This window comes from Chelonoidis abingdonii, chromosome 1, assembly GCF_003597395.2.
Source record: "Chelonoidis abingdonii isolate Lonesome George chromosome 1, CheloAbing_2.0, whole genome shotgun sequence".
In the NCBI taxonomy this organism is placed as follows: domain Eukaryota; kingdom Metazoa; phylum Chordata; order Testudines; family Testudinidae; genus Chelonoidis; species Chelonoidis abingdonii.
In genome coordinates, this window is record NC_133769.1 from 97098223 (window position 1) to 97110378 (window position 12156).

Genomic DNA, 12156 nt, shown 5'->3' on the forward strand with positions numbered 1-12156 from the left:
TGTCCCTTTCCCATGCCATGCCCATGCCCATCCCCCATCCCCAACCCCCTCCCTAGGCAAATTAGGCAGCTTTTGTGACTGTCCATAACAGTGATCATGACCCTGTTTATTTGAATCCTTGGTATTTTTTCCACATTAAATCCCCAAATGAAAGGACTAACACAACTATAGTAAAGCCTAAACTGTAACTATAATTATGAGTAACAGAAGTCTTTTTCTAGAGGCTGAATAATCAAAGCTAAACAATAAGTGTGTCAACTCTGACCACAAGCACCAAGAAGGAACTGAGAGGGAGGTGGTGGCCATTCCCTTTTCATGCCCTCAGCTCCATCATGAAGACAGCAGTGACACATGCACTGCCTTGTTATACAGTTGGTTATACAGCTGGCAAATTCTCTGACTTGAGTACACTGGGGGGTGCATGCACTTGCAGTGGAATGTACATATTCACTATCACTTGAAGGAGAATAGGGTCTTCCTGCACTACAATTCTTCCAAGAGCCAATTTATATGCTCAGAATACAGCCTTTTTATGTAAGATGATAATTTCCTACAGACATTTATTAAACAGGAAAGGGTCTCCGATCCTTATTTTACAGAGAGTGTCTAAAACCTGACAGTGTCAGATAACATTTGAGAACATAGTTCACTAGGACCACTTTTGTATTACTGAAATATTAATACTTATGTCCAAGAGCTACAAAGAGAAGAGTTCATATACGCAATTGGAAACACTGAAGAAAGTTCAGATTCTGCCTAGATATCCCAGTCCCCCAGAGACTGGAATCCCAAGACCACAACAGTCTTCTTGCTTACTTTTCCTCTTAGACTGTCCTGGTGCTGGAGAAGACTGAGTAGCAGGAGTATTGGGTCTTTCTTCCTCTTCCTTCATTTCTAACTTCACTTCTGGTTTCTTCTCTTCTTGTTCCATTGGTTCTGTTATACATTCTTTCACCACTGGTTCCACTTTAATCTGAAAAGCAGAGCAGATTCCCTTCACTTAATTCAATATAAGCCCCTCACTTGCTCCTGTTGTGAGGATATAGTAAGATAGTGTGTCTTTTGGGCTTAGCTGCAGCCTGCCTATCATTTCTTCCTATGGAAAAAATGACACCTGCTCACTCATCCTGGCTCTCACCTAAGCCTGTTCTTCACTCCTCCTCAGGTGGTCTCTGCCAAGAGTCAAACAGTTCTACGGGTAATTTATTTAACACTAAATCAAGAAGACTGCCCCCCGCCCTCCCTTCCTCCATCCCATGCAATTGGTGGGGAATCCCACCTCTCTGATCACTAGGATCCAGTCTACTTTTTGGCTTTTAGATAGAAACTATAGTTTCTATCCCTGCAAGACAAAAAGTGAGCAACTTTCCCATAAGGCCACAAGTTCCTTTAAATGAAAGGTGATCAGGACCTTAGCTGTTCAGCTCAAAGATATAACCCACAGGAGCACAATTCACTATTCTTGAGAATGAAGCCTACAGTGCAGGGGTGGTCAACCCGAGTCTGAGAAGCAGCCAGAATTTACCAATGTACATTGCCAAAGAACCACCATAAAATGTTAGCAGACCCCCATCAGTTCCCCAAGCCTGCTCCCAGCACCTCCCACCCACCGGCAGCCCCACCGATCAGCACCTCCCCACACCTCCCAATCAGGAGGCTCGGGCGGAGGGGAAGGAATAAGGGCATTGCAGGCTCAGGGGAGGGGGAAGGAAGGAGTGGAGTACAGGTAGGCCCTGTGGCAGGGTCAGGGGTTGAGTGGTAAACATCCCCCAGCACACTGGAAAGTTGACACCTATAGCTCCAGCCCCAGAGTCGATGCCTATACAAGGAGCCGCATATGGCTCCGGAGCCACAGACTGGCCACCCCTGCTATAGTGACTGTTTACACTAGGGAACACTTTACAGAAAAACAACAGTTGCAGGCACATGCTCAGCTCTCACCGGGTTAGCAAAATTGAGGACCTCAGTGCCGAGAGCCTACTGGCTACTGCCACCATTTTAAGCACTGTCATCTACTTCAGCTCAAACATAGGCCTAGGACAGAGAGTGCCTAAAATAACAGAGCAACTGGGGTCTACAGCTAGCTTAGCTACAGCCCTAGCGGGAATACCCTCTTCTGAATCACAGCACTCTCATTTCTCTTCAATCTCCCATCGAAGTACTGACCTTGCCCAATCAATTAATACCAGAAAAATTTAGCTATCCTCTTACCTCTGGTTTCTCCTCTATCTGGAGCTCTGTTTGTTCTGACCCCTCTTCTTCCATTTTAATATCCATTTTCACTTCCTGCAAGAGTGACTGCTGCTGCTGCTGCTCTGGGATAGTCTGTTGCGAGTTCACTTCTGTGCTGCTGGTAGATGGTGGGTTTGATACCTGCCCATCAATGCTTACAGCTGGCTGTGAAAGCTGCGGGGAAACTCACAGTGACTAAAAAGGGCCAAGCAATTATGCTGCAAAGTTTACTTCATTAAGATGTGCTTTTCATTTGCTGTCATTTTTCCTCAAACATAACTGCACCTCACTTATTCCCCTTCCTTGAAACAAAACTGACTGCTGCACAACTCTGGTCTGAGGAAACATGCTACTGAAATCTGCTTTGGACAGCATGGCATTTTAACCATTTCATATGCCTACGGTACAGTCCCACCCCTACACATGCATGGAAATAAATGCATTATGAGACACATCTACTATATTTTGCAGTAGGCTCCTAAATGTGCACTAAAATTCTCTAAAATCCTTCCAACATGGAAGTGTCAGGTGTTCCAGTGTCCAGTTTACCGGTCCTGGGTCTTCAGACACAAAAATGTACTTCTCAAATGTAATGCATACCCATATTGGTTCAGATGCCTCTTAAACAGGTTGTTCACCAATGTCTTGGACATAGAACAAGTAAACAAAGCTCCTGTCTGAAATTGTCTCACATTTGAGTATCCCTGGGGAAAGCATAGAAATAAAAATATTTTCTTACAGGTGTTGTGGGGTGCTGAGGCTGCAGTGGTGCTGCTGGGGTGGGCACAGATGCAGTCGTGCTCTGTTGTGACAGGGGTTGCTGCTGTTGCTCTGCCGAAGGGGTGACTGGAACTGGAGGTTGGACTTGTGGAGGCAACTGTGCCTGTGGAGGCGTTGGAGTCTGCCTCTGAGGGGGGTGCATAGTTTGTGACTGCGGTCCAGGTGGCATTGCCGTAGGGGTGGGGGCGGTGGGGGCAGTGGTGGTGGCTGCTGGTGTTGCCTGTGGCGGCTGCTGCTGCTGGGATCCCAGACCTGGGGGAGTGTGGTGAGGTGTTGGGGTACGACTAGGTACTGGAGAGGGAGAGTTTCGGTGCAAGGTAGACTGTGGAAGAGGTGGGCAGTGAATATGGCTCCCTTGAGAACCTGGAGCCATTACAGGAGAGTTCACAGGACAGGAAGAGCTGGTCATTTGTGCCTGTAGGAAAACAAGTAGATATATACAATGACTTGAGACAATAAGTGCAAGGAGGGAAGGGATTACCTTCAAGTGGGCACTTTTTAACTGAGTTACTAACACCTATCAGTTTAAAAGTATGACTAGCAATACTGTTGACTTTTTGCATTTCATTTAGTGAGCAGAACGAGATTGTTCAATTTGACATTTTTATTCACATGCACAATATGCTGCAGTGTTTAGGTTTCCCAGAACTCCTAAGAAAAATGTAAATACCATTAACCAGTTGTCACTGATATTTAAATAAGCATTAAAGAACAACATTCCCTATTAATCCAACTGCTCAACTGAAAAAGAACAGTAAAACCAGCTCACAGAGCCTGTCAGTGAAACTGCTCCCTTAAGTGAAGAACATACTTGAGACACTGGCGTCTGATTGCCAGGCTGGGTCATAGGCATGTTTGTCGCATTCATTCCTGGGGAGGAAGCAGGGAACTGGCTCTGTTGCAGAAACTGACTTTGGCTGGAAGGTTGGCCAACCCCCGGCTGCTGCATACGTGAAGCAAATCCCATCTGCTAGGAAAAAGGAAAGGCTTACTTCACAGTGTGGACATACCCACCCACCCATTCTTAAAAATAAAATTCTACAAAGTAACATCCAGTGCATGGCAGAGCAATTGACACATCTGGCAGCATGTGATGTGATGCAGCATGGCAAATATACTAATGCTCTGCTCAAAATCAGGAAGATATTTTTACAGTTACTTCCTAATTCAGTTTATGACAGGAGTTCTGGAATTCAGACTGAGATCATGCCTGAAGTTTTTGAGCTAGTTTCTGAAATTCCTCTGCGCACACAATCTTAAATCTAAGCCAATATCAGCAGTTCCCTCACTGATTTGTAAAGACTGGCTACTCATAGTGGAGATGCAAAGGAAGGAAAAACAAGACTATAGAGCAAGCAAAGAACTACTGTTTGGATAACCATAGTTAAACAGGAACATCAAACCTAAAGAGTTCAACATACTGGACTGAAAAACATCCTGACCTGGTTCATGGCCCCAGCCTGGCTTAGCTGTCCAGGGTGCTGAAGAGGAGGGGTTTGCCGGGGACCCATGGATGGCAGTTGCATGTTCATCTGGCCAAACTGGTTCATTCCTGTGTATTTATCCCAAAAAGATTTTAAAACAAAAGTTTCAGTTCTCATTTGGACATCATTCACTGTTTGAACAGGAACAAATATTGCCTCTGCTCTCCTAATTTTGTCTCTACCAACACACACCTTTGAGTATGCCACATAATGTACTTCAGGCTCTAACTTAGGTATTTTAAGCCTTTCGAAAGCAATGCACATAAACCTAGTAACAAGCTTCTGAGCCAAAGGAATTGTTTTTGAGCCTGCCTTGAAGAGAGAGGATATTTTTTGTTCACAAAGTGTATTTTACACACAACTCCAATATGCTAAGAGAAATCTGTCTTTACATTAACCAGTTGCTTGGCAGAGTCAGAAATAAAGTTAAACATGTCAACCCAAACTCCTTCACATTCCTTCAGAACACAAACAAAGTTTTCCTGAAAGACTTGTGTATCAATGTCCCTGCTTTCAGGTATGAGTTTTGGTGAAGAGCAAACTACATTCTAGTAGAGTCCAGTGAGGACTGCTTGATGTCCTATAGGTATTGGGGAAGACAGAATCCACAATCCTATCCACAGGCATTTGGAATTACATGGGCTTCCTTTCTTTGGACACTTACCCGGCTGCGTCTGCATGCGATTTATCATCTGATTTGGCACACTGGCACGAATCATGGTTGGGTCAGGAAGGGGACCATCTGAAAAAAAGAGTTGGAAAAACAGAGTTTAGGGAGTTAAGACAACAGTCCATCCTCTCAAACTTCACTTTTACAACAATTACTTTATTGGGAAATATTCAAATTAACTCCAAACACAGTGAGACCATATTAGGCCCTAAAAGATGAGTCAATGGAACAAAGATGGAAAAACTTGTAAATACAAACACATGTGCTATTTCTTAACCAAAAATAGTTTAAGATGTCTGAACTCTGTGAAGCTGAGGACTGATCTGCAGCATATTAACAAGTTACAATGACTATATGGCCAGAGGCTTAAAATGTCTCATGCACTATTAAGCAGTGTTAACACTGTTCTGTATAGGTTAAACAGCAGACTGACAAATTCAATTAGAACACCAACCTTGAAAGGACCTGCATCTCATACACTGAAATCAAGTTCAAACTTTTTCATCAAAATGCATCCTCACTTTTAAAAACCCCTAGACTAACCCAATTGTACAGTGACATTCTGAGGTGAATGGATGGCTCAGGGGACTGGGAAAAATATTTAGCTTTTTGCCTCTACATCACTAATTCCACCTAACCCCAGTCTGGTGAGCAAAACTCATTACAATATGATGGCTGTTTAGCAGACTGCATGAAATTCAATATTCAGCTAAATTCCTATTTGTAAAGTGCTTCTAAAGCTCAAGAACTGAATGAGCACAAGAGAAAAAAAATCCCCCAATTCTTAGAGGTAGGTGGCCTGTTAGGAGAATGGCCATACTGAGCAAGGGGAATAACTCTGTGAAATAAGTTTACAGAGCTGCAATTGTACTTAGAGGACTTCAATCTCCAGAGCTATCAGTTCAGCACCTTGCACCAACACAAAACTAATCTTAAACAAGTATGTTTTAGCACAAGTAATTTGTCATTTAATTACTGTAAAATTTACAGAAATATAAAAAAGACAGAACAACTGGAAGGAGAAAGAAAGCTAGAACATAGGATGGTGTCTGTCCCACCCCACCCCCTAGTCTATTCTATCATACTGATCACCCAAGCTGATATTTCTACACCCATTGTCTAATATTCCTTGGCCATGAGTAGATTTGTTTGTTGTTGGACTGGTGGTGGAAGTTATACCATTGTAAGTGCAATGTGAGAATTTGAGCAAGAAATGATTGGAAATTTAACCATCCATCAATCCAAGCCTTTAAATTATTGCTTAGCATTACCCAGATGAAGTGCACTGCACCTGACGCTGTTTAAGACATTAAACACGCTAATACCCAGGCAGTCCTGTAGAATTTGATCTTGTCACTCAGTTTATTTACGATGTCTGAGGGACTGTTGGAGTGATACTACAGACTTCAGCATCGTCATGCTAATATTTAGTTCTACTTCTTTTTTCCCTCCCATCAAGACCAAACTATATTATTTCTCTGATATCCCAGCACCTGGCCAAAGGAGAAACCTGGACAAAATCCATTGCATCCACAGCACTTAGGGGCTCCATTTGGTTAACATGGAAGCATTATGAGAAATACACTGAGATTTTGACTTCACCCACAGCTGAAGGCAGCTGTTCCTCTGTCAAGGTGACATGCATTTTGGGGGTCTTATTGGACTTCTAATTTTGAATTCCCAAATGCATTTCTGGGCAAATATTTTTTACTTCTGAATTTTCAAGAGATTAATATACATCCTTTTCTCTCCAATGAGAACTTTTGAAGTGCATTCTAGGCATGTGTCAGCTCCACGATAGCTTACAGCAATGTGCTCTCCACTTTGGATTACCTTTAAATAGCCACCGGCAAGCTACAAAAAGTGAAGAATATGGCAACTTTATAAGTAAGGGCAGGCTGTCAAGAGCACATCACACAAATGCTCTAAACTGGTTACAATTCCAGTTCTTTATTTTTTTTTTAGAGTTGTAAATGGTTTATGACCCAGCTATCTCAGAGCCCTTTCCATAGCCGCTAAAACAACTGCCATTAACCAAGTAACGGTTGACTTCAGTCCCCAGAGCTGAATTCTTCATTCACACTGTGGTTGGGTATTCTCAGAAATAGGCTCAGCTCTGGAATTCACTCAGTTGATCGGTCAGAGTCTAAGTCTTGCCACTTTTAGGACACAATACAGGACAACTCTGCTTACACTCTCCAAAACAAGGGTTTGGTATCCAGACAGACAGACAGAGGGAAGTTCAGTTAGTGTACAAGATCCCATGTGAAGTTTTGCCTTATCTTGTCAAACACCATTTTCTTCACCAATTAAACACAAGTTAACTCAGAGATTTCGCAAGTAGTTCTTGCAAAATCTCACATAGTGAATAGGCAACAACAGGAAAATGCTCCCACCACCGTACCACATACTATATTACACACTGAGCCACTTCAAGTTCTTCTAGAGAATTAGGTAATTATAATTCTGTAAGATTATCCGTAAAATGGGGGAGAAAGGCTCCCATTCTGGCCCACTATAATGATTTCCCTGCACAAGTTATTCCCTTTTATTAACTAACCCAACTGTTCTTACTTGCAGACATCCCTGGTTGTGGCTGCCCCATGTTGGGCCCTTGATTCATGGGAGCTGGAGGCATGCCTGGTGCATTTGGTATCATGTTCTGCTTCTGCAGTCTGGTCCTTCGCTTCTCCTCTAGTTCCTTCTGAATCTTATAGATCTTCTCAGCTAACAAGTGGTAGTACTCTGCCTGTTCGGGTATAAAGAGAAGAGATAAGTAAAGCTTACGGATTAAAAACTGATGACCAAGTTTAGGGTTGGGAAAAACTTCTCTCTCTCCCCTGCATATTAGAGTGCTGAGAAGTGATTTTCCCATAGGATTAGGCAGGCATATTCCACTGTATTTCCTGCAACTGAAGACTGACAGTGGATTTATTCTACCCATATTGTACATTTGACACACACCACAGTAAAGGGTGAGCTTTGGGTTTATAGTGTATTTGGGAGAAAATGAGAAACCTCAAGCATGGCACATTAGGATGAAAACCTTTCAGACCACAAACATGTCTCAAGTAAAAAGACAAGATCTGAAACTAGGAAGAGATTGGAGTTTGCTGTTGCCCTTGCACATGTCAACATCACCAAAACAAAAATCTCTGCACTTTTACTTATTTTTGCGACCCAATTTGTCAGTTAGGCCTCCACTCTCACCCCACGAACACTACTTAATTTATTAATGGTACATTGAGACAGTATTTCAACACTGACCCTACGAATATTAGAAGCTGCCTAGTCTCCACAGCAGTTTTGAGTTCTGTCTACTACACTGACAGACTCATGGCAGGCTCTCTGCAGCTCTGGTGGGAAAATATGGCAACTCACCCTGCTATTTGCAGATTCATACATGTCACCTTCTACCTTTCGCGCATATGCCACCAGGTTCTCCATGCGCCTGTCTTTTAATGCTGCAGGGTCAGGGGTAGGAAATATGGCTTGGACTCTGAAGAGGGAAAAACCATGAAACAGATTAAAAATACACATCTTTTGAATTTAAATAAATGGCCCCAAATGAAGTTCAAACATAAAGGGCTTTTAATCTCTATTTCAAGCATCTAAAGAAAGTTAGAGATCATCATACATTGCAGCTTTAAGGGTCGCTATAACCCCAATGCTTTCCTGATCTCTCCCCCAGTACTGCCATTTTGGAGCACAGAGGGGCATGTTTGATATAATAGGGATCAGACCTAAAGTAGCTTCTGATATAATTTTAGGATTTAATATAAGGAAAGCAAGTCATCCCATATTTTTGGCATTATTTCTTCTGACCATCACTCCATCAAAATCCACTTTCATGTCCTATCTTGCTCAAAGCAACAGGCTTCCTCAACTTTAAAGCCTAAGCTACTCACTAGTAGCTGTTTCTCTACTTTTTTGGGTGGAGCAGAGTGCGGAGCAACTACAAAACATTTTAAAACATTTTTGTGCTTATACTACTTTAAGTTCAACTGATTCCTTAGCCTTCTAATCTTGGAAAATACTACAACCCTTCCAGTTCTCCCAACCTTCCTTGGCAGAGGGAGACCTTGTTTTGATACCAGACACCTACAGTTTATGAACAAGATGATTTCGGAGATCCTGAGTAATATCTTCATGCCACTGTTTTCGAATTCCGGTGTTGGATGGTTGTGCTGCTGTTGGCATAGCTCCCAAACTGGTAACACCTGCGCTTTCACTCATCATGGGACTTTGAAATAATAAGAATATGTTAGAGGAGGAAAAAGTCCTAAACTTATGATCTTACATGAATAGTCTATTTTATACTTAAGGATGAAAATCACTATTTACTATTTGATTTACACACTATATAGAAATCACTTCACTGATCAAGGAAGCACAACCACCTCTGGAGTGAGGCAAGATGGATGTTTAGTAGTATGCAGCAGCACTACAAAACTATTTAGGAGACTGACACGAACTCTACCAAATCCAATGGAAAACAGAGCCACTACCTAAAAGGAATTTTGCTCCCACACTGGGGTTTACTTCATTTCCCTTGCAAAAAATTTGACAGAAGTTGTAATTACCTCTTTATATCTCATCTGAAAGATGAGGCACTAGAATGGATCTTAATCCCACGGCAGAGGGATGACAGATTTGCAATACATCACCACATCCAACATCACCTGCGTTTGAGGTCTAGCAAAAAAACTCACTCAGCCTAACCGTAGTAATCCATGAGACCTGATGTTCTTTTAACAATACCAAAAATGCTCTCAAATCCAAAGATACTCCCTTTTTCCAATCTTAATTGTAAAGATTATACAAATCTCTCAATATGGGAGTAGGGATCTCTCCCCCTCAGGTTTTTCTGAGGTGAATTCTGTTCAGTATTTTCAGACTTTTTTAAATCCATGTGAAATGCTCAACTTACTTTTGGGAATTCATTGCTGAATGCAACATCGACTCAGGCAGCAGATTAGGGGCCTGAACCCCCATACCTCCATTCACACCCATAGGATTAGCATCTAGATAGAAAAAGGAAGAATATATTAAAGTTAATGGCTCACCACCACACAAGCTCTTTCCTCAATCCTCCTCCCTCAAGAGAGGGAAAAACATTGGTAAAAAAGACACACATATGGATAGCTCTGAAGAGTTATGAAATGTCTTGAAAGCCTCGAGTATTTTCTCCTATTTAATAGTCATTTTTCATTAAGCAAATACTGATTCCTTTGCCAATCCGTGTACATTGCGACTTGTATACTTCTAGGTCATCAGAGGCCAACGTGTGTATCAACTCTGATAATTTCTTGGATCAGCTGTTATAATCTCCTCTTGTTTCCTCTACAACAATGCCACCAAGACCGGAGAGGCATGAGAAAAGAACAGAGGAGAGAAGTTACTTACCTTTTACAGTTACTGGAGTTCAAGATATATGTCCTTATGGGTGCTCCACTTTGAATGTGTCTGTGCCCCATGTGCCTTCAGTGGAGATTCTGTAGCAGTGCCTATTAGGCTAATGCATGTGCTGTACACATACTCCTGCTCTGTACCAAGGATATGTGGGTTTGCATGGGCGAATTGCCCTCAGTTCCTTCTCCACCACAAAGCCCTAAAGAAAGAAGACTCTGAAGCAGAGAGGAAGGAAGGCAGGCAGGGTACTGGAGCACACATAGGGACTCGTCTCAAAGAGCTCCAATTACTGTACAAGTTAAGTAACCTCCTCTTCAAGTAGTCTCTCTGTGGGCATCAACCACCAGAATTCCTAGCAGTACCCACTGAAGGAGACAGACTGAGTGCCAACGCCCCTAAGGCTGTCTGTAAGACAGCCAAGTCAAAATCAGCATTCTATGCAGGAAGCATCAACCAAGGCATAGTGTCTAGGGAAAGTGAATTGAACCTCACATAGCAGTCTTGCATATTTCCATAACAAACAAGTCCTTTAGCCAAGCCCCAGACATGGAGTATGATCTGGTAGAACTGACGACTTTAGACGGGGAGAGAATGTTAGCAGCCACATATCAGGTGAGTACGCAACCAGAAACCCACTGGGTTGTCACTGCTAGCTCTGTCCACAACAGAAAAACAATCTCAGGGAGGGATTAAGAAAAGTCAAGACCTGCCCAGATAATAAGCCAACATTCTTCTGACATCTGATATGAAGAACAGCTTCCTGTTTTGACTAATGACTGATGTAGAATACGGGGAGATGAAAGGATTGATTGACACGAAAATCTGAAGTAATATTGGGTAAGAAGCATAGAATGGTCAAAGAAACTATCTTTGAAAACAATGGAATATGGAGGGTCAGCCACTAAAGCTCCCGGTTCTCCACCGCTTTAGGCAGAGATAATAGCCACTAGGAACGCAGCTTTTATGGCGGGGTTCAGAAGCAAGCAGATCACTAACACTATAAAGGGTGGTTTCATCAAAGCACCGAAAACTAAATTTAAGTCCCAGGAGGGAGTAAGGTGTCTAATACTAGAGAAGACGATTGACAGATCCTGTATAAATCTTGACATTGCAAGATGAACAAATACTGAGAAGCCTTGTACTGCAGAATGGAATGCTATAATGGCAGCTAGGTGAACTGACAGAACTCAAAGCAAGTTCTGCTTTCTTCAAAAAGTAAATAAGTATTCTAATACCTCAAGGTGGGAGAATCAATAGGAGACAAATTATGGTGAACACATCTATGACAACTTCAGAAATGGAAAAAGGTTTTAAGTCTTTCTAATAGAATCTTCCCTACTGTTCAGCAGAATCTCCTGAACCCCTATGGCAGTAAGATAGTACTAGCTCCGAGAACCATCTAGGTATCAGGCCTTGAGACACAGTGTGTTCAGGTTGGTTTGAAGGACATCCCCTGAGTCTTGTGTGAGAAGACCAGGCATCAGCAGAAGACTGACAGCTGGTCAGGAGAAGACAAAAAGGAAACCAAATTTGTCATCTCAGCCAAGTTGGTGCAAACAAGATAATCATGGCTTTATC

General features: G+C 42.4%; 2 protein-coding genes across 5 annotated transcripts in view; one reads left to right on the forward strand and one right to left on the reverse strand.

The window, feature by feature from the left end:
- The window catches only part of CHADL (chondroadherin like), a 209871-nt gene that overhangs the window by 167792 nt on the left and 29923 nt on the right, over window positions 1-12156 (forward strand). The gene's annotated exons all lie outside the window — the stretch shown is intronic.
- Window positions 1-12156, reverse strand: part of EP300 (EP300 lysine acetyltransferase) — a 129278-nt gene that overhangs the window by 46211 nt on the left and 70911 nt on the right. For 2 of the 4 annotated variants that reach the window (XM_075067968.1, XM_032787674.2), the window contains exons 7-16: window positions 10097-10190; window positions 9272-9409; window positions 8548-8665; window positions 7741-7915; window positions 5161-5238; window positions 4455-4564; window positions 3824-3979; window positions 2972-3427; window positions 2212-2406; window positions 817-973 (exon numbers count right to left, since the gene is read on the reverse strand). In XM_075067968.1, coding sequence (XP_074924069.1) covers window positions 817-973; window positions 2212-2406; window positions 2972-3427; window positions 3824-3979; window positions 4455-4564; window positions 5161-5238; window positions 7741-7915; window positions 8548-8665; window positions 9272-9409; window positions 10097-10190 — 1677 coding nt within the window. Of the gene's footprint in view, window positions 1-816; window positions 974-2211; window positions 2407-2971; window positions 3428-3823; window positions 3983-4454; window positions 4565-5160; window positions 5239-7740; window positions 7916-8547; window positions 8666-9271; window positions 9410-10096; window positions 10191-12156 lie in introns of all 4 variants that reach the window. The other 2 variants (XM_075067960.1, XM_032787664.2) reach the window with 1 other exon arrangement.